This window comes from Osmerus mordax, chromosome 6 (assembly GCF_038355195.1).
Source record: "Osmerus mordax isolate fOsmMor3 chromosome 6, fOsmMor3.pri, whole genome shotgun sequence".
Lineage (NCBI taxonomy): Eukaryota > Metazoa > Chordata > Actinopteri > Osmeriformes > Osmeridae > Osmerus > Osmerus mordax.
In genome coordinates this window covers 12,023,496-12,046,743 of record NC_090055.1, presented here as the reverse complement: position 1 = coordinate 12,046,743, position 23,248 = coordinate 12,023,496, and the positions used below count along the sequence as shown (strand labels likewise).

General features: G+C 46.5%; 1 protein-coding gene across 1 annotated transcript in view; it reads right to left on the bottom strand.

Annotated features, from left to right (window-relative positions):
- The window catches only part of ulk4 (unc-51 like kinase 4), a 72,711-nt gene that overhangs the window by 39,788 nt on the left and 9,675 nt on the right, over nt 1–23,248 (bottom strand). Inside the window, 12 exon segments of the mRNA XM_067238682.1 lie at nt 269–446; nt 988–1,039; nt 2,406–2,500; nt 2,649–2,700; nt 2,833–2,889; nt 6,077–6,198; nt 6,641–6,774; nt 11,459–11,586; nt 13,285–13,467; nt 13,660–13,821; nt 19,774–19,857; nt 21,599–21,706. Coding sequence (XP_067094783.1) covers nt 269–446; nt 988–1,039; nt 2,406–2,500; nt 2,649–2,700; nt 2,833–2,889; nt 6,077–6,198; nt 6,641–6,774; nt 11,459–11,586; nt 13,285–13,467; nt 13,660–13,821; nt 19,774–19,857; nt 21,599–21,706 — 1,355 coding nt within the window.

Below are 23,248 nucleotides of genomic sequence, written 5' to 3'. Positions count from 1 at the left end.
AATGCATCCACATCATTAGCGGCGTCCTATGAAGTGCAGGAATGAGAAAGTCTGCAGCGGCGCAAACTAGTGAGGAGCAGAGGGACGGGGATGGAGAGAGCAGGCGGAGAGAGGGAGGGGATCCTGGGGTGAGGAGAGGGTTAGGAAGGGAGGGAAACAGAGATGAGAGGAAGATGGAGGAGAGGGGAGAGCTGGGAAGAAAGGAGGGATGGTAGGAAGGAAGGAAAGAAGGGATGAAGGGAGGAAAGAAGGAAACAAAGATACTTGCCGTGGAAAAAGTGCATCAGTGATGACAGCCAATAGTGTGCTGGCTGAAGAGCTTTTCTTTTCCTGTCCTCCTCCCTCTCTCCTCTCCTCCCCCCCCTCTCCTTCCCCAATGGCCTCCTGGCTCAGTAGCAGCAGAGTGATCTCTGACAGCACCCGCAAGCTGACGATACACCACTCCACTGGAACACACAGCACAGTGATAAGACACACACACACTTATAATGTCACACGCATTCCCCCACCCAACATCCACACACGTACAAACACACACACAGCCCGGACACACACACACACACCCGACATGCACACAGCCCAACACACACATACACACATCCCAACACACACACACACACACACACATCCCAACACACACACACACACACAGCCTCAACGCACACACATCGCTCCCGTGCTGCCAAGCTGACACAGAGAGCGGCTGAGGGGGGAGGGTGCAGGTGGAGCAGCAGCGTGTCGTCCTGCAGCTCCACCAGAGAGGGCAGCAGAGGGCACGCGGGTGACGTCACCCCCAGGGGAGCCTGCCAGCCCCGCACCTGTAGCCTGCAGGCCTAGACAGCCAGCCCATCATGTCCTAGGGCCTCCTACGGCTGTATTATTATACGGCAGACATAAATATTCCTAGAGGTGACATTCCTATAGGTGACATGCTAAGTCGTCTCCAGACGAACGGATGCGGGTGTGCGGCGGATGATGTCTACTCACCGTTCTTACTGAAGACAAGGGAGGTGAGGGGGGGAAGGATGACATCGACCACCTCGAGGGAAAGGAGACAGGCAGACATGCATAAACATGACGTCCCACTCGCACACGTGCGCTCACACACATTTCGCAGTCTGTTTATCCTTTCCCATTGGCTTCCTTGAGTGCCAGGGCCATTTATGCGCGGCATGCAAATTCCTAATAAGGGATGCATTTCTTTAAAAAGCAGAACAGTCTAATCCATAAAAAGCTGGGAGCGATGAAACACAGCGCTTGTGAGAGGTCCAATTTCTATGTAAATACGCTGTTAGCGTGGGTCCTTTGATCACATGCACACACAAACACACACAGCAACACACACACACAAAGAAAAGACCTGATGCTGTCGCTTTTTCTAATTACAATGGATTTGAATTAGCATGGCTATTTCCATAGAAACGACAAAAAAAGTGCTTGTCTCGCGCCCGCCCGTCTCAATGAGGCTGGATGCAGAACAGGATGCACGTCATTTGAATATGAAGCCTGAAGTGGAAAGGTGGGGGAGGGATGGAGAGAGTGAGAAAGAAAGAGAGAACTACTTTTATATTTTATTAGAGTATCCATCAAAAGAGACAGGTTAGACCCGGCTTTGTGATGCTTTGTGAAGCGATGGGTGTTGTTGTCACCTGTTTTACATTTCATTTACTGGTGCATAATAGTAGTTGCCGGTGTTTATTCGCTCTCCCTGGGGTTGAAGACAGGGTGAGAGAGGATAATAGTTGCAATGGCAACTACAGTTATACAGTACAGTGTCAACTGATTTGTAAATAGTCAATTATTCAGTTTAAGGACAGTCATCTACACTATTATAGTTCTGGAGTTCTGGCTTTCCGCTCCCATGGTGTGTGTGTGTGTGTGTGTGTGTGTGTGTGTGTGAAGCCTCAGCAGACTCTAATCACAGTTGCCAGGCAGTAATTAAAGTGCCTTCCTGTATTACTGTCTACCGGAGGACTGGCTCCCGTGCTTCCTGACTGGGCCATCTCATACTCCTCCATCTCTCTCTCCTTTTCCTTTTCCTTCTCGTTCTGTCTCTCTCTCTCTCTCTCTCTCTCTCTCTCTCTCTGTCTCCTGCTCGGCTGCTGTCAATATTCATTAGCGAGACTCACCTCTGCAGCAAGCCTCCCCAGCTCAATACATTATTACTTCTACCTCCGACATGAGCCCGGTCATCCTGACATCTCTCAGCCCACCCCCGTAGACACGTTACCCTGTGTGCATTGCGTGGAGGGTAGACAGGCAGGCTGACAGACAGACAGACAGGCAGGCAGGCAGGCAGGCAGGCAGAAAGGCAGGCAGGCAGGCAGGCAGGCAGAAAGGCAGGCAGGCAGGCAGGCAGGCAGAAAGGCAGGCAGGCAGGCAGGCAGGCAGGCAGGCAGACTCACGGTGCTGTGGTGGGGGCCGAGGAGAGCAGGGTGCTGGGTGATGGCCTCCACGGCTGCCAGGCTGGTCCTGACCAGCTCCTCGGAGGCAGCAGAACCTGCAGAACAACTCAGCCCAATCACACACACTTCGCACAAACACAGTACACTACACCTGCATGCATGGCAGACATTTCAACACAAATCCATGCAGCCACAAGGTTTTGCCCAGACTATGTCCAGTGACAAAACCCAGGAAAGACTCACCTACAGCAGTGCCCAGACTGGTGTCACTGATGTCTATGGAGGCGGTATGAGTCTGCAGAACATAACAGGGAGATAGACTGGTCACAGGAGAGCACTGGAGAAGTACTTCCCAAGGCTCTGGAGGCCTGCTAGACCTGGATGTCTCTGATCACGTTGACCTGTTGTGTCTTTGGGGATGACTTACCAGCAAGGCTCCCAACTTAGAAAGAAACTCCTTGTTCACCACCTGGGGCCGGAAGATCTAGATGCAGTGTGTGTGTGTGTGTTTGTGTGAGTGTGTGTGTGTGTGTGGGAGAAAGAGGGAGAAGAAAATGATTACTTCCCTGACCGGTTTGTGACCTCAAAAATCCTAATCTCCTGTTGACAACTGCAACGCACAAACACATGTTTGCACATAGACAGACATCCACCAACACACACACTAAATGAGTCGGCGGAATGGCCCGGAAGGAAGATGACTGTGTAACGCATCTGAGCTAACTGTGGCCTACTGCAGAAGCATCTGCAGCTCCCGGCTGTAATAGCAGCTCATTACTGACAAGAGCGGTTAGCGGGCTAGCTAGCTCCAGCTATCTGTCACCCACAGTAATGGACAGCTAAATGCAACCTTATCAAATGAGCTCAAGGCGGAGGAGATAGATCAGAGTGACATGTTATTACTTTCAAAAATGAGATGGCTCAATTCGCCAGTGTATTTTATGAGCGCACTTAGTCACCGTGAGAAATGGACAGGCGAATGGGAGAAGAGCTGTTTAACCCTCGTGGCTCTCCTACCTCCTGCTGTTTACTGGCATCTCTGAGGGTCCGACACGGTTAATTATCTCAGCCCTCACACAGTGGGTCTAACTATCCTTCTGCTTCCCTGTCTACCTGCCTACCTGATTGTCTGTCTGTTGGTTTGCCTGTATGCCAGCCTACCTTTCTTCAACCGTGCCTGTCTGTCTACCCATGCCTGCTTGTCTGCCTGCCTGTCTATCTATGCCTGGACTTTTTTCTATGCCTACCTGCTTGTCTGCCTGCCTGTCTGTCTGTCGATGCCTGCCTGTCTGCCTGTATCTGCCTGTCGGTCTGTCTGTATCTGCCTGTCTGTCTATGTCTGTGTACTTGTCTATGTCTGCATGTCCTGTCAATCCTACTTAGCATCATTTGAGAACTGGCCATAATGTGGTTGATTGACTATAGAATGACTAATCCAAATAACTTCTAAATGCAATCTATCAGACACTTGAGACAACTACTCTGCACATTTCTTATCACGACTTGTTGACAAAGGGACGATAGAGTTTAGGCCAAACAGAAAACTCTGATACTGAATTACTTCCGACTTAATATCCACATTTCAATCTGTTGGTTCACAGTGCGATGATGACATATTAGGAAATTATATACCCGGAATGAAGACATTTAGTTTTTCAGGCTCTGGTGTTACCTGACACAGCTGCTGAAATCTCCTGTCAATCATATCCTCGTTGAGCTGAGACCATCAGAAAGAAGACTAATTGAAAGATACGAATGCTTGGGTGTCAACTTAACAAAATGCCAGAATAATCTTTTTGGGTAGGCCTTGAAATATATGAATAGGCATCTTTTCAGTTTTTTCCCTTATTCACTGCGATGTGCACCGGATGCATAATTTTTCGGAGATATTTACGTTTTGGGGTATGCCTTAGAACAAATTGGGTAGGCCTGTGCCTACCCAGGTCTGCCCGTGGCTACGCCTGTCTCTCCTGGTAAATGTACCTGGGCTTAGGTTACAGATTAACGTCTCACCTCATCAGACTCTAAAATGACTAATCACTGGATGTAAGGGCAACATATGTATATGCAGACTCCGTACATGACTTTTATTGGTATAAGCATATTGCTTTTTTACGTTGAAATTGTGATATGATATGTCGGAGAAATTAAGAATGTGATGTTTTACACTGAACTATACAGATGCTTAGCATTCTTTGTTAGCAGATAACAGAGCCCCCCAAACTAAACTCTATGCTTTCTTATCACCCTGGGGGAAGGGTGAGCATTTGTTACTGACTAAGAATACAAGATGTGGGGGGTTTGTTTGTTTCAAAGAGATACTGTTTGACAAGGGCTAGATGGAGACGCGAGGTCTGTTGACCATTTGCTGGACCCATATGTGAAGGAGCTTTTACGACCCCAGGACCGGAGATTCTTTTGTTGTGCTATAATTAGGGTTGATGTCGCACACGCGTAAACATGCACGCACACACGCGCGCAAGGTCTATGCAAGGGAGTCAATGAAAGAAGAGCCATGGGACATTTGCATGCCTTTCCAGTCAATACCAGTCAAGAGCGCGTCTGTTTAAATAGTTAAGCTAGCACAACATGCTAGCAGACAAACGTTGTATTGCAATCAGACTTTGTCTCCTTGCTGGTAAGCGTTAAACTATTGTACTTTCTTTGAATCCGACGACTCTGTGCATTACTTGAGAAATCATGCTAACATGATATTGTTTTGGTACAGACTGTATCTGTGAAAAGTTTTTATATTGTGCTTGAAATATGATTGCACTGTCTTGTAAAAAAAAAAAAAGAGACTTTTCCTTGACACTAATCAGTGTAATACTGTTCGAACTGTGCACTCCTATTCTAGCTGGTTATCTCCTGCACGTTTGTCCATTGCTTTGGATAAAAGACTCCGCAAAATGACTACATGTGAAGGACAACGTCAATTCAATTTCTGAGTCACACATTTCAGGGTGTGTGAATATCCTTTCCTCTTGATTTGCCCAGAAATCATCCTTCCCTTATTTGCCCTGGTGATTATTTCCCTCCTTGATGAGTGTGACAGCTAATGTGTGCCACGGTGTGTTTGTGAGACTGACGCTGTGTGTGTGACGGTAAGGGTGTGTATACAGCACCAGGATCCTGTAATCTAATTCGCTCTGGGTGTTCTGTCTGGCAGTGTTCTCTGCTCTTGCTCGGATTGGCTGATTAGTGGTCTCTACTCTCTGTGATAGGCTGATAAGGATCTGAGTGAGGAACAGGCAGGCGTGTCTGTCTTTAAGCTAACCTGCTGATGCTAATCTCTCTTTCTCTATACCATTAGCTCTAGCTGGGAGAAGATAATATACTTCCTCAAACCATGGATATTATCTTAGAAACGTAATAATATAGCCTGATGTTTTAAAATACTTTAGGTTATCAACCAGCATCTGTGGGAAGCTTCACAGGATGACTGAATGACATCTTGATGACAACGGCAGGAGTGTGGCAGTGCTACTGATGTTCAAAGCTAGTTGAGGGCTGTTCAGAGTATGTGTCTGAAAGTCAGAACTGTCCTGACCTGTTTCGTTCACCAATCTGGGCTGATTGAGATACCATCTCCACAGGGGATCACTTCAGTATAGTTCAAGCACATATGGGTCCACCCATATCTCGACAAACACCCTAGGCCACACACGAACCTGGGATGTGAGAAGGTGCAGAACCACAGTCATCATGGGAAGGGTGTGTTTGAGCTGTCTGGCTTGGGAGGCCGAGGGATGTTTCCTTCCCACAATGCTGCCCAGAGCTCCCAAGATGTCCTCTGGTGGAGAGAAGAGGAGGAGTTAAACAGGAGAGAACAGGAAAGAAAAGAGAAGATGACTTATAAACGGGAAAGGTCTCATGTAAAAAAAAAAGAAATAACAGATGTAAACTGGAAACAGGATCTACTGGATCCTTCCAGATCAGAACCAGGCCCGTACCGGGTGTCTCTTGACGGAAGGTGGAGGCCCTCAATCCCCCACCCTGTGTGCCGTGTAGCAGCACTGATGTACCAACCAGACGCCAAGAACAGGTCAATACCTGGCCCATCAGTCCGGGATCCAATCAGAAAGGTAATTAAAGACCGGGCCAATCAAATCGGCATTGATGCATGTACACATGCACGCACACAAAAACCTCTGTGTTGGTCTGTGTGTGTGTGTACGTGCCTGGATTATGAGCCTGTGTGTGTGTGTGTGTGTGTGTGTTGTTGATTGATTTACCCAGGATGCTGGGCAGCTCCTGCAGCAGGTGATGGATGAGCAGATCCAGGCATTTTGACAGGTATTCATTGCTGCTTTGTTGCTCCCGTGAAGGTGTGCTCTTTCTGATGTCTCTCTCTGTGTACATCACCAACCTGCAAGAGCACCCAGACCACACATTACCATTCATCACCCTGGCACCCATCTAACTCCGATCCATATCGCCCATCCACAGCCAAAGGAGGCCGAAACATTACTGTAGATGAATTGTATTCGTTTAGAACTATTTGGATCCGAGAAAGAGGTCATGGATTCCCAAATCGATGCGGACCGGTTTTAAAAAGTCGGGACTGACACAAAAGATGTGTTGGAGCCAGCTAAGGGCCTGGTTTGGAGCCCTGACTGATACGTGGATAATAAGGGGAGAACAGGTCCGAGGACACGGTGGCTGTGCTGTCAACAGTCAGTCTGGCAGGTGTACAAACAGATAGGCAGTGAAGACGTCATACAAACAGATAGGCAGTGAAGACGTCATACAAACAGATAGGCAGTGAAGACGTCATACAAACAGATAGGCAGTGAAGACGGCATACAAACAGATAGGCAGTGAAGACGGCATACAAACAGATATAGCAGCTATAGAAATAAATAGGCAGGTATAGATATAGATAGGCAGGTATACAACTAGATAGGCAGGTATAGAAATACATAAGTGGGTATAGAAACAGATAGGCAGGTGTTGCAACAGATAGGCAGGTGTATAAATATTCAGGCAGGTGTACAAACAAATAGTAAGGTATAGCCACTGATAGGCAGGAATAGAAATAGATAGGCAGGTATAGAAACATATAGGCAGGTATACAAACATATAAGCAGGTATACAAACATATAAGCAGGTATACAAACATATAGGCAGGTATACAAACAGATAGGCAGGTACAGAAATAGGCAGGCAGGTAAATAAGTGTGATTTTACAGATTGTCACGGTGACAGCCGCTGTGCTGGAGGATATATCTGGTGTTATGGGCCTAATGTGTTACATCATGGTGAAGTGTGAGAGGAGGGGTTTTCAAGCTTGTGTCTCTGGAGGGAAGGGGAGGATATGAAACATCCAGGGCAGTATGGATGATAATAATGTACTTTCATTACAGCTTGTCAGGATCAAGACGCCAGAGCATTATTACTGATATATCACCTGAGGAGGGAGAGAGGGAAGGAGGGAGGGATAGATAGGTGGATGGGGGGAGAGAGAGAGAGAGAGAGAGAGAGAGAGAGAGAGAGAGAGAGAGAGAGGAAGAGAGAGGGGAGGTGAAGTGGGGGGAAAAGGGTGTGTTTGAGAGAGAGGGAGAAAGGTGTGATCCCTCCAGTGAATGACTGTTCCTGCCAGGTGTCAGGGTTGGGAGGTGCAAACAGCCTACGTGCCTCCGCTCTGTAATTGGAACAGCAAGGGAGCAGGGGTGGAACAGGACTAAAGTCATAGACTGCTAGACGTAGAGGAATGAAAGTCTGGCCTACAAACTAGACGTGAGTGTGTTAGAACGGTGAGAATTGAATATTCCGCTGATGACAGACGTTCTCCACAATCATCGTTACTGTTAAGCACACTGCTGGTCTCTCTCTCACTCTCCTCTCTCTCTCTGCCTCCCTCTCTGCAGTCACGGATAGATTAACACTGAGCCTGGAATTAACAGCCCTTCTTCCTCAGCCCTGCTCACAATTCACGGCAATAACCCAATCAGGGCTCTGTGTGTGTGTGTGTGCATGTTATTAATCAGGGCTTTCTCTGCAGTCTAAGATATTATCGGAATCAGTGCATAGCAATCCCCCTCATTATATGCTGCACCAACATCTAACAATCAGGATAGAAGCAGATGAAAAAGGTATGTAGCTCAAAAACATTACTGGCATTACTGACATTACATGACTGCAAAATCTCCCTTTGGACTCTTCCTACGTTCCTGAGTCTATGGTCTACAGTACATCTTTACTTGACAGAATGGGATTTTAGCATCCAATACATTTTCCAAAAATTAACAAGTACATAGGTAATGTGAGGTTTAACCATGTAGAATACAGATCTTTCAAAATGACCCCAAGGAAGTGTCTAACATATATTAAAGTATTAATATGGTATGATGCAAAACCAAAGCAACTAATATAACTGATAAGAAAAGCTGCAGCTCTAAAGGTATATTTGGTGAAGCAATCACACTATATTTAAAATGTATTCAGAACAGACATCAACCTGCATATTTTCCAAATATTTGGATTTGTTTGGCAGTAGTGGTCTTATGTCAAGGGGAGTGGCAGGAAGCCTTATATTATTTGCAATTAAACTGACCTGATCTACTGTATAAACAATAATTAGACAATCAGACATGGATTAAGCCTAGTCCTAGACTAAAAACCTTTTCATTACATGTTCATTACATGTTTCTCTTACTTTAGGACTACTACATGTCTGGGGAACTGGGTCATAATGTAAGAGGGCTAATATTTGATTATCTGATTCCATATTGATAAGCAGGTGTACTTGTTAGGCTTTTGTCTATAATGTATGTGAAGTACTGTTATAGAGGATTTACTATCATGCCTGGTCATAGAGTACAGTAGTTAAGATGATAAACATGATTTCTGGTGGTGGTTGCTTCAACTCCTCACCCCAAACTGGGCCTAGACTGTCCTCTTCACGTCCAAGACCCTTTATAACATTTTCCAGGGCGTGTTTGTCTATAAAAAGGCCTAGCTAGCTAACTTTTCTTCAGTGCAATTCTCTCTCACTCCTTGGATAAACTGTCAGTGAGTGTTGCCTGGGCTGGGCCACAAGTGTCTCTGTGTGTCTTTCTCCACCATTGAACCCTTCCCCACAAAGCGCCGGGCCTGACGTCTCTACAGTGGGGACGTGCTGGTTATCAGAGGGGCCGAGGCGAACGCGTGCCACAGCGGAGCTAATTAGGCGAGCATTTGGGCGAGGGAGGCAGACGGCGTGCTCGCTGGGAGATGGAGACGAGGGTCAGTGCTGACAGGGTGCATCGTGGGAATACTTGTACGAGTCCAAGAGCTAATGTCAGTTGGCTGAGGAAAGGAGGACCCATTTATTGCACACGCACACACACACACACACACCATGGCTATTGCCTACATACAGTGCACACACTCACAGCAAATACACCCAGACTGTACATACAGGCAGGCGCACACAAACACACACACACACATCTGTCCCGTTTAAACAGCAACTAGGCCAAGTCTGTTCCATTTTTATTAGCATGATTGGATCACAGTCAGACATAAGGGGATAGTGTGTGAACAGCAGGCAGCACTTCCTCACACCAGTCATAACTGGGAATGTAGGCTTCAACGATGGACGGGCATCCCACTGTATCCAGGACGTTTGAAAATGAATTATTTCACAGAGCATCTGTTCAAAATAAAAAGCGAGTCAGAGCTGGGATTAGGTCGCTCTTAGTAATGTGAGGGATGAGCTGAGCAGTGTTGCACTACAAAGCTGTCCTACTTCTTGGCCAGCAGACACAGAGGACAACTACCGCCTACTGAAAACATCTCCAATAACCATCAATTCTCCTTCTGTTCTGTGACTCTGAATTAAAGCTGGAACTCTTCCCCCTCTTTCATCATCTCCGTCACAGACAATGGCCTCACAGATGAGTCCTCTCACTCGACATGGAAATTGGATTCGATCCATCTTTACCCTGAGCAAACATGAGGCTTTTATGACAGGAAACCATTTCACCTGCTTCTGTGTGCTTACACAGAACTCGTTTTATTAATTTCTCACACAACACCAACATTGGTTCTGGGCCACTTTGGACACGGTTCGACGACGGTACATTTTCATTGTTAAGCCTGTCTGGGAAAACATGACTGACTGTACACAATGGTGGACAACTTCTGTAACAGAGCTCAATGTGTTTTCGAAACACTCTACAGACCACCGCCTAACCAACGGCTAGCTTTCTGATTGGTTAGCTGGCTGATACGGGAGTTTCAAAAGTTGGTCAAAGGTTTACAGCTGGAGTATTTGAAATCGAACCCATTGAAGTGAGGGTGGAAGCAAAACTGACAAGTGACATAGGGACGCTTATTCTATCTGCTAAAAGTGGAACCCAATTGTATATAGGAATCAGGAAATTACAAGTGTGTATATAAATATGGATTTGTTTAGTGTAAATACAACCATGATGGCTGTCATGGTGAACGGTGTACCTTTCATTGTGAACTTGTAAACATTGCAGTATACAGTGTGCTGACTGCTGAGTACCCAGAAATGTCAACATGTATGTTGTACTGATGTTGTTGTATTGTTCCAGCAACTTTATGCGCTGTACTTGAGAATGTGCACATGTATGTTGAAGTAATAAGCTAGCACATGGTAGTGTGTACATGTATGTTGTAGTGATGTTGCAGTAATAAGCAGCGTGCTAGCACACGGTAGTGTGTACACGTATGTTGTCGTGATGTTGCAGTAATAAGCAGCGTGCTAGCACACGGTAGTGTGTACATGTATGTTGTCGTGATGTTGCAGTAATAAGCAGCGTGCTAGCACACGGTAGTGTGTACATGTATGTTGTCGTGATGTTGCAGTAATAAGCAGCGTGCTAGCACACGGTAGTGTGTACACGTATGTTGTCGTGATGTTGCAGTAATAAGCAGCGTGCTAGCACACGGTAGTGTGTACATGTATGTTGTCGTGATGTTGCAGTAATAAGCAGCGTGCTAGCACACGGTAGTGTGTACACGTATGTTGTCGTGATGTTGCAGTAATAAGCAGCGTGCTAGCACACGGTAGTGTGTACATGTCTGGAGAGTGACAGTACCTGGAGTTGCAGCAGAGCAGCAGCATGTCTCTGTTGTTGAGGAGGACCAGAAGCAGCACCAGGAAGGCCTTGGCCCTGATAGCCGGGGAAGGGCTCTCCAGGGAACGCATCACCTTCAACACAAACTCCTAAAGCACAACACAACACATTCCACTGAGTTGAAAGACAAGTTTAAGGCACTATTGATGCTCCTTGCTGCAGCCTTCCATTCCAACTGGGACGATGGGGTGGAAGTACATGCTGTCCACTCCACTGCAGGTTTACAGCAGGCAGGTGGACGGGGGATGAATGGGGAGCTAAGGTGAGATGTACATGCTTGCAAGGAGCACGCCAGCCTTGCTACATGATGCTTACTTAATGCTCACTGTGACATCCCTGAATTTGTCTGGGTTAAAGCTATGCTAATGCTACATGTGTCAGACACATGGCCCACATGTTGGTCTTTCAATTCATTGTAAATTATTATTCTATGTATGGAATTAGCAACAAATATATTTCTGAGCAATTTGGCTATTTACTTTAACAGCAACATTCCAGCAATAAACACCACTGCTTTAGACTGAGATTAGACTCGGCTAGACTTACACTATGCTAAACTATACTAGGCATACATTAGTCCAAATTATGCTATGATAGGTTTACACAATGCTTAACTACGCTAGGCTTACAGTTTGTTAACTATGCTGTGCTACGCTTGCGCAATTCTAAGATAAGTTCGTTAGTGAGTATCCAATAGTCCAGACCAAATCTGTTGTTATCACTCCCACTTGTCAAGTAGGTGCTGGAGGGGAAATGTCTCAATAGCAAACACACAAACACACCCTCATCATAAACCAAAGGTTAATAGACTAATTGACTCAACAGAATTTCCAGGGCAGCAAATTAGGCAGAATTGATTAACTTCACTATCGGTAAAATAAGAAAATGATGGCAAAAACGACCAAACCAAAACACTGTGATTAAATACAGAAAAGTGTGTGCATGTGTTTGTCTGTGAGTTAATTAATTTCAAAAGCATCGACTCTCTGCATAAACTGTAATTACATCAACAGTATTCCAAGCTGCACTCCAAGATTGTTGCAGCTCATTGCCCCAATTAGCAAAGTTGCTCAGAGATTCATTGAAATTAACATTCTCTGCCAGACAATGCATGAATAAACAGCGGGCTTTCTGGACTCCCATTTGTCAAGGGAATTAAGGAGTAAAATGTATAGCATTTTATAATTGGTACAGAGGTGATGCAGTAAGTTTTGTATGCTCAAAGACTTGTTTTCTTGAGTTAAATTGGAAATTTACATGTAAATTAATTCAGGTCAAACTAAATTACCAATGGTAATTGCACAGAACCTTGAAGGGAGCGTACAGTAACTTCTTAAATCAATTTACACAGTTGATTTTCCAATTGATTACCAGATATAGATTCTCCACGTTATGAAAGTGTAGCCTCTCCTTCCTGACAAATTGGGTATTCTTCATTTCATTACTCTGCAAAATCACTTGACTGAGATAGGCTAGTGATTGTCAACTGGCAGAAAGTTACCCTGAAACAATGTGCTTCCTAAAGCATTGAATGAATATTTATAGACCATTGTTTGTCACTACTAAAGGCATGTTTGTTAAGTCAAGGTGAGAATAGAAAAGTGGCAAAGACCCCATTAACAAACAGAATAACATTTAGCTAAAACAGATGCAAACAAAGCCCAATCTGGGACAAGCAAAAACTTTCCAAGATGGCTAAACGAGTTTTCCGATGAGGGTTTATTCAACCCAGAAAGCGGATGCAAAAGCTCACCCTGAGTTTGTTATGCCCGGTGTTGTCGACCTACCTTCTCAGTCACCAGCCTGTGTGTGTGGGTGCCTGAGGACAGCATGGCGGCCAACATGGTCAGCAGGTGCTGCTGCACTCGGCTAATACCCGACACCAGGCTGTCCAGCACGGCCGGCAGCCCCACCTTGTCGATCACGCTCTGAAAGACTCCAACGGAGTGGCGTGTGATTCTGCACAAGGCCTGGGGGGCAGGTAGGGGAGGAGGGGGGTGGGAAGTGTTGGAACCTGGAGAAATCTGCCATACGATACTGTATGTTGTTCATGTGGTTTGATAAGGTCCGATCAATATCCAAAATAGCGACGGCATTAAGCACCGCACATCCGATACTAAGTCAATCAATGTGTGTGTGTGTGTGTGTGTGTGTACACTTACAGAGACGGCAGTGACACGGAGAGCATCCACGGTGGAGTGTGTGAACAGGTACCAGAGCATGGGGCCTATCTCCATGGTGATGAAGCCCTGAGCCAACTGTGACACTGTGGTACACACATTCTCCACAATCTTAGCTGCCATGTGGTTCACCACCAGTTCCTCCTAATGAAACACACACACGGACAGAGTTACACACACACACACACACACACACACACACACACACACAAGCATCCATCCACAAACAAAACACAGGCATACACACTGTTCTAAAGACTACAATGTGAAGTACCCTTCCGTCCTCTCACACCCCAGGGTGCTCCTTCCTCACCTCTTTCCTCACACTAGATCACCAGCTGGCCCCGTTCACCAGCTCTCCCACTCACTCACCTCTGAAGAATCCACTTTCCCTGTGTGGTAGCATGGTGTTGGGAACACAGGTTGGATTCTTTCAGTAGTTTTATAAGGAAGTGATATTTATGAACTGGTAAGTTTGAGTTAAATCCTATATATCCTTAATATGTATTTAATTTCCCCTTTAACCCTACCAATATTCTGTTAGTTATTGCACTTTTTCCTGTGTTAGTTTGTGTGTTGTTATATTTTCCTTTTGTATGCTATAGAGGAAAACCCCACATGTAGAGCTTTCACCACACAGACCCACGTACAACGATTCCCACCTTGAAATTCAGAGTTACAACTGTCAATCATCTGGAACCCTTATTGTTGCCTGTGCTGCCAGAACTCAAATAAATCCATAAAACTTACACTCTGACCAGTGTGCAATGGTCTGATTCACACTAAACCAGCCCACTTTTCACTCTTCAACACACACGGAATCAAATGAAAACAGAACAGAAAAATAAACTCAACCTTAGCTCGATTGTGTACACTGATAACTCATATGAGAGGCTTTATACCTGAAGCACAGCTCAGTACAAAACACAGAAGGTCAAGTCTGAATCCAAAAGGATCCACAGGAATCATTACACTCGTCTCTATAAATTGCTGTTTGTGAATGAGGAATGTTTGCTTGGTAAACCACATGGTGGTTTGCTTGGTCTGACCACATCTTCTGTACACAATCAGCATTCTTCAACATTCAGTGTGTTCTTGACACCGCACCAATTGGCTATACAAAGGAACGAACAGGGGGAATACCCCCCCCACTCTGCGTGATATAGCTTGCTCATCTCTCCCACGGAGCTTCAAAGGATCATCCAGACGGCCTGACTCCAGTCACCAGTTCTCCCACTCACTGCTGCCTCGGCGGGCCTTCCAAACAAAACAACACACTTCTCCACTGAATGGAGTGAACAGAGCTGTAAGACTATCACACCTATAGTAATTGTGAATGAGAGAGGGGGAGACAGGATGGCCCCGCTTTCCTCTTGACCAGTCATCTTCTGACCTCAGGTACAGGACACTTCCTGAACTCCATAAAAACTCTGAGATGATAACACATCTTTGAGTCCATCTATTCCAAGACGATAGTGCTGCAAGCGCCATCGAATACAAAGGATCTCACCAAGGCACGCTGCTAACCTAAGTTTCCCCAAAACACTGTAAGGATAGACTATTAAAAGGGTTTTCAGGACTGTTTACCAAGGCCTTCGAAACCGGAATTCTCGTTGTAAACTCCAAGTCTCACCTACATCGCAGAACTTTGGATATTCCTCCTTCTTCAAGATCTTCTTTAAATGAGCCTCTCGCACAATCAAAAGAGGCTGAGGCCTCAAATTGATCAACCCTGATCAAATGAAACTAGTCTAACGCCCTCTTCTCCCCGAGCATTGACGTGAGCTATGTTTATGATTTTGATAGGACATTGATTGACTGCACATGATCTAATTTATTTAGATAAATCCTAGACTCGGTTCTTGATCCAAACCCCTATTTACTGCCTTTCTTTAAGACTATTTCTTATAATTGAAACTGGAGTTCATTTTTACTTAATTGCTTTTAATACAGAATTTGTTAATAGCATTTTAACCTGCGTGTTCATCACTGTTACAATCTGCTCTACTCCTAGAAATGTTATTAACTCATTCAAAATATTGCAATTATTACATATACTATATATTTTTCGACTTGATTTGCCACAAGTAATATCAAAGTAGTACCCCGTTAAACTGATCCTTTATTATTCATCGCCACACCCCGCTACAAAGACTTGCCTGACTTAAATGAGGACAAAACATGAAATATTAAGTAAGAATGAGTTGTCAAGGCATTCGATATGATAAGGTATTTCTGTGGAGGTTTTTATAGAATGAAAACCTCCACTGTAAAAAGTTCTTTTGCCACTTTATTATCTGTATTTCCCTGTGTTACATCATGGAACTACTCTTTCTCAACTTGACTGCAGGCATTGTACGCTTCTGAATTACGCATGCCGGTGCTACGAAGATATATTTAAATGTGATATAAATTCAAAATGTGTCCTCACACAAAAACATCCAGCTTGAACAGATTAACACACTGGCTATAGTAGCGATCAGTGGGGGAATTGGAGCCCATGTGGAGAGGGGTGGACTCTTGTAAAAGTCCACCATGAGATCTGCAATGCAAAAACCTAGTCTGGAAAGCCTGCAATTATGATGATGAATCACGTCTGCCTTGAACACAAGTAGGGTAGTGTTGTGCGGTATTATGAGGTGTTGTGCAGTGTAGTATACTGCAGTGTAGTGTGGTATAGCATGGTGTAGTGTGGTATAGTGTGGTGTATTGAAGTGTAGTGTGGCATAGCGTGGTGTAGTGTGGTATAGTGTGGTGCACTGAAGTGTAGTGTGGTATAGTGTGGTTGTGGTACACTGTGGTGTAGTGTTGTGCAGTGTGGTGTAACATTGTGAAGTATGGTTTAGAGTACCAGTCTATAGACTGGATGAGAGGCTAGCTGAGTAGGAGGACACAGCCAGTGATTGACACAATGCTGGAGGGCGAGTCAGTACCAGCCAACATTTCAGAGACGGAAAATTCCAGTCAGGGAGCACAAACCAGGAAAAAAATTGAAATCCTAAAAAAATTAAAATAAAATCACATTCCACACAGCAGCCTTAAGGTTCCTCTCCTACGCCGACGATCCTAAATCACAGCACAGGGAAAGGGCCAGGCGTTTAAAAACACACTTTTTGTATCTGTGGTACTTCACCACTAAGGCCCGCCTCACAGCTAGAGGCGTGTAGAAGAATACATTTGAACCTCTCTCACAACAACAAGAACCAAACAAACTAAGTGAAAACCCTCAGTCAAGAACACAGCTTCACTGACTGGTGCAATCTTCCTCTAGCACACTGGCCTATCAGTTGTATCTGCGTTGGCTAAGCCCAGGTAACACAAAGTCGTCTGCCCGAGCCATGACTAGGCCACAATGCAACTCCAGCTCCATTCATGTGGGCCAATTCACTGGTTCAGCTTGAAGAAAAACAGGTTCAAACAAGAGCAATAATTCAACATGAAACAAAGTCCAAACTGCCTGTTTTAAATCATGGTCTTCACAGTAATGCTCTTCGTCTGCACACCTGAGGGACCAACAGCACAGTACAGAGAAGAAAGCAGTACATCAGAGGTTGTGCGGCGCCTCAACAAGATTAGTGTGTTGACTAGTGCGTGTGCGCACCTCTGATCTGTGCGTGGGTCTCTGTTCCGTGTGTGTGTCTGTGTCTCAGTTCTGTATGTCTGTTCTGTGTGTGTGTGTGAGAGAGAGCTCTGCAAACAGTGCAGGGCCTGGTGGTGAGGATGTTGTGGTTCCCCTCCAGCAGCAACAGGAGCCAGACGGTAATTAAGGTCCTTCAGAAGGAGCAGCACCTGGAACAGACGAACGCTCCGCAACACGCAACGCTGCACTCAACACACCGGCCTCTCCTCACACAGCTTCAGAGAGCGCGCGCGTGTGTGTGTGTCAATGTATACGCGTGTTACCCCTGTTTATCATCAAATCATCATTTTCCGGTATATTCAAGGAGAAATATAAAGTCCTGCATTACACCATCCTAATGCAGTAGGTGCTCTGTGAGTGTGTAGGTTATTGGAATGCTGTGTGTAGCACTGCACAGGGCGTTATCTCTATTCCAGACCATACTGTATGTATGCTGTGCATAATTCAGTGGAGGTGTGATGTACAGTAGCTGGTTATTAATCCTCGATATCCCGAGGTCACACAGCTACTGAGGAGGATTAGGCTGAGCCTGCTGGAGAGGAGCGGAACACTCTCTGTTCCTGTAGCGTGTGTGATTGTGTGTGTGTGTGTCAGCTCGCTGATAAATGTTTAATAGGCCTGGATCAGCGAGCAAGGGCGCATAGGGTTGGTGAATGTGTGTGTGAGTGTGTGTGTCTGTCTGTGAAGGCATGATGCCCAGGGGGTAGGGGGGTGGTGTCCCCTTGGTTTGTTTCTATGCCTGGTACACACACACACACACCCCAGCCTCTGTCTCACACATACCTTTCATCACGGCCAGTGCCAACATCATCTTCACACTCATAAATAATTTCCAGCCGCTCGAGTCTGGCCTGGAAACCTCTCTGTCGCTCTCTGCCTCCACCCCTCCCTCCCTCTTTCTCACGCACCTACTTTTCACACACAGTCTCCCCCCCCCCCCCCCGCCTCCTCTCAGTCTCTCTCTTTCCACCTCGAACATCTCTCTCTCTCTCCCCCTCTCTCTGCCCCATCCCCTTGTCTCCCCCCATGTTTTCACACCCCACCCCCATGCCTGGTGCCTCCTGGCAGTGCGTGTGTGCGTTTGTGTGTGTGCGTGTGTGTGTGAGGGACTGCCCTCAACAGGACCCCATGCTCCTCTCTGACATCTCACTCAGGGGGTCTGAGCCCCACTGTTGGCTGTGACCCTCTGGCGCGCACCCGCGACCATCACAGCTCCGATCCCACCAAGAAACAACACATCCACTCTCAATTCAGCTGTGAAACCGTGCAGTGAAATATATATATATATATCCATATATAGATATTTATAGGACATGGAATGACAGCCAAGTTGTAATTAGATGGAAGGGAATAGAATTCACAGCCCCCCATAAATATAACATGCACCCCCTATATGGTTGCTATGGTGTTGATCCTAATTGCCATATGTTCTTGTTTACATAAGTGTCGAAGGAATCACAGAATCTAGCGCTAGCCAATCGAAAGCAAGAGAAACTCCCATCATTCGGAGAAAGTTTTACATTCATGTTTTGCTGTGGGTGTGTTTGTGTGTATGTGTTTGCGTGTGTGTATACAGATGCACAGGGTACGGCTGTTCCTCGGGGAACACCCTGTGTTGTCAGTTTTCTCATCACTCATAACTGATAATTAGCAGTCCAGCTCATCTCAGCTACTTTGTATTGTATTCATGGCACAGACAAACACACGCGCCGCACACACACATGTGAAACTCCCTCGCCACCAAGTTTTTATGCTTACGCTATTTTCCCCAATTGTGCTGGACTACAGCAGCCTACTTTTTTTTTGGTGTGTTTGTCCCGGCACATGAAAACAACCTCCCCCCCACACACACACCCATAATTCCCCCATGTGCCAATCTCCATAATCAATTAGCTCCACACTGGTAGGAGCAGCCCAGTCTAAAGACTGGCTAATGAACTTTGGCTAATGAATACTATCAACATACAGTGCAGAACCAACACCCCCCTTGGGGGAGGAAAAGCATCTCTGACTCGGGGAGAAAAAAAATAAACTCAGTTTGGCAATTAGCCAAATAAAGACATGAGGCACGGCTACAGTTGAGCTGTACCCACCAGTCCTGGCTGGCAGACTCACTTGTCTCTGTGACTTGCACAGTGGTGCCTCTGTGTCTATGTGTGTGTGTCTATGTGTGTGTGTGCGCGTGTCTACGGGGCCCTAATTGCCGCAGAGGTCAGACCGGGGGAGTGCTGAGGGGCTGTGTTTGATGCAGGTGTTTGTGACAGAGGTTCGCTGTGCTGCATGCCCTTGACTTGCAGGCTGGCAAACAATGCCTGTAGGCCTTCCAGCAGCCGCGGCAACGGCGGTATCATTACTGCACGGATAGAACCCCCCCCCCCCCTAACACACACAGACACACTCTCACACACACATACACACTCCCCGCTGAGCACGGAGCTTGCAGTGTGCAGTCTTACCCCTTCCCGAAGGCACCTCATTAACACAGTGTAGGAGGCAGCGGGAACGACCCACAATCCTCCTGGGTGCTCTTTCTTCTCCTCCTACAGGGGGGGGGGGGGGGGGGAGGAGGGAGGAATGGGAAGGGAAATGGGGGGATGCGAGGAGGAAGACGGGACGAGAAGAAAGCGAGGAGAGGTGAAGAGGGGAGGGGTGAGGGATGTTGAGGGAGGAGGGGGGGAGTGAGCAAGTGAGGCGAGAGAGGGAGTGAAGGAGGAGAGGGAAGGGCAATGGGAGGAAAAAAGGGGGAGATGGGGAGGGAGGAAGAGTAGATGGGAGGAGAGGAAGAGTGGGGGGAGGGGAGAGAGAGAGAGCGAGCGAGCAAATGAGGGCAACAGAGGTAGGAAGAGAGAGGGGTGAGGGTAAAAACAGGGAGGAGGGGAGGAAGCTGTTAGTCATACGGAGCTCTGTACAGCTGCACAGCACATTGGTGGAACAATTAGAGCAAAACAAATCAACAGAGATCGTAATTAGGCGAAATAAACATAACAATGTACTCCCAAACGTCAATTGTAGGACTCAGCTGGGGAATATGGATCACTGTACATGTATACTGTAAAATAGAGGTTGGAGAATGGGATGCAGTAGAAAATACCTTATAATTTGTACCAGCATGGATCCAAGTTGCACATATAATACTACTGGAAGTAAATCATTTAGGTTAACTAATCTACTATTCCCGTTTCTCTTTATTTTTTATATATGTATTTTTATATTATTCCTACTGCTGCTGTGGTTTGACAAATTCTTTTTTGCTTAAATGTGTACAGTGCAGTAGTTGTTTTTCAGGACATGAATGTCGAACTTTCATTATTGCATATCTCGCACCGTGCAGCATTGATCTGAAGGAGCAAAGATAAACTTAAGAAAGAGAAGGTTTTATTCACACAACCTGTTCACACCAAGGCCTCTGGGGTCTACGCCGACTGGTAGCAATCATCAGGAATAATAACAAATAAATAAATAAAAACCGTGAATTGTTTGTGTGATAACAAAGTATGGATCTGTGATTGTGTACCACTGTAGCAGAACGCTCCAACGTGTTTCAGAGACTGCTGCTTTGTTCATGCTACACAGATCTACGCTGGCCTCGAACGCAACCTTCAACGCTAAAAAATCTATCACGTACGTTTCAACACTCTTCCTGTGCTCCAACCTCCAAATAGGGATTAGGCAGGACCGAGTGAAAACTAAACTTTCTCTGTAATTCCACTGGTATTGAGACAGCGGTATTGGTAATCGTTGGTCATTGATTTATGTGCATCAATGACATAAGGAGTACCACAAAAGTGTGTATTTGCATGTTGTGGTAGAGATAGCAAAAGCATCTAAAAATAGTTAAACGTTTCAGTGGGAAATAAGCCAAGTGGACAAAGAGCACTTTGTAATCTCCTGCCAATTAGATATTGAGCTGAAATCAATTCACATTGTGCATGTGTGTGTCCGTGTGTAAACAGTGCATGTGTGTGTGACTGTACATGCGTGTAAAGAAACCGTAAACACACACGCGTGCGCGCCAGTGTTTTTGTGTCGCTAAGTAACCCAGGCCAAACCAACAGCTCAGAGTGGGATGAGAATTCTCCAGAAACATCCGGAAATATCTCAACCCAGAACCAATGCCCTTCTCCTGAGTCTGCAAAGACTTCCAGAAGCTCTGGGAGACCAGACAAACTTTATTGAAAAAACAACGAAATAGCCAACAGAAGCCCTCTGTATCTCGACACGGAAGTGAGTGGACGTTATTGGCGAGCGCTGAGGTAACTCAGCGCTGTTGGCTGTGCCTACCTGGCTGGCGATGAGATAGAGCAGCTCCCCTAGTGGTGGGAGCAGGCACTGCTTCAGCTTGCTGTTCCGGAAGTTCTCTCGGATCAGCTCGGTGAACATAGCTACCGCCTGGAGAGGGGGACAGTGGCACATACAATCAATTTGAAATGCAGGGAAATAACCACTGTATGTACTGCACTGTATACTACTGTATGGCTAGAATTGTGCATTTCTAGTCATGTCTAATGGGCTGCATGTACTATGAACTATTCACATTCCGTTTTGGATATGATGTTGACTGGATTGTGTGAGCGAAACAGCACCATCGTGCTAGGTGAGGTGAAACAGGCCTCTATGTTGTTTAACTGCATCCTGATAGACACACAGCAACAGAACGTAAGGATGGGTTACATTGGTTTTTCAGTGTATGGAATTAGCATGTTGGCTGGCTGAGGTTTGAACAAAAAGAGAGAGGCTCGTGAGGATTAGCGCGTGATGCGTCATTAAAGCTCTTGAAGAATCCTGGAAGTAATCACCTCATGTCTGAAACAAACACGCATATTTACACACAAGCTCTCACGGACTCCTGCGAAACTGTAGCCACCCGCTCTCAGACGCCACCAAACACGACTCCCCCGAACACACACTAACACAGCTGCGGAACGCCTCCTCTACACACACCCACCGTGTGCGCACACACACACACCTGCGGTACGTGGGCACACACTCACACGTAATCTATGCGTGCGCACACCCCCAAATGCCCCTATATGCAAGGGCGCGCACACTGGCACACTCGCACACATATACACAGATTGCCTCGTTTCTGAAATGAGTATTTCCCCATCTCTCCTCCTCCAGAGTGTGTGATGTGGCGAGGATGTGACGGGCGCTTCTGCAGCAGCTCCCTCTCCCAGCAGGGTGCCTGTGTTAATCCCCTGCCTGCCTGCCTCTGAGCTGCCTCCTTCCATCTCTGTGCCGCCTCCATGCCTCTGTGTTGCCTCCCTGCCTCTGAGCTGCCTTGCCGTTTCCTTGCCTCTGTGCTGCCTCCCTGCCTCTGTGCTGCCTCCCTGCCTCTGTGCTGCCTCCCTGCCTCTGTGCTGCCTCCCTGCCTCTGAGCTGCCTCCCTGCCTCTGAGCTGGCCACGGCCTCTTTGCCTTTGAGCTGCCTGCTTGCAAAGTCTGCCACCCAGCCTCTTTACCTGTTTACCATTCTAACTGCCTCTCTCTCTGCTTCTCATTCGGCCCATTACCTGTCCTCCTGCCTCTTCGCCTCGGTAAGTGGCTGTCTTTCTGCCTCTGGCTGCCACTCGCCCTTCCTATTGCCTCTGCGTACGTGCTAGCCCATCCTCCGCCTGCCTCACTTGTCTGTCTGTCCTCCTGCCTGACTGCACGAGCCCTGCGCCCGCTAAATAACATAAATGATGACTTTGCAGCAAACAGATGTTTGCGGGCGCGTTTCGATGCGAGCCTCGCCGCCTCGGCAGGAGGCTCTCTCTGTCTCTGCGCTGCTGAGTGGAGATGATCTGCCGTTCAAGACAACAAACACACCAAACTTGGAGCCACACCACACGGCCATTTCCCCCCAAACGCATCATTATCTTTTCCCTGCACTGTACCCTCAATACAATACACACACACGCACAGGCAGACGCACAGACACACAACAAGC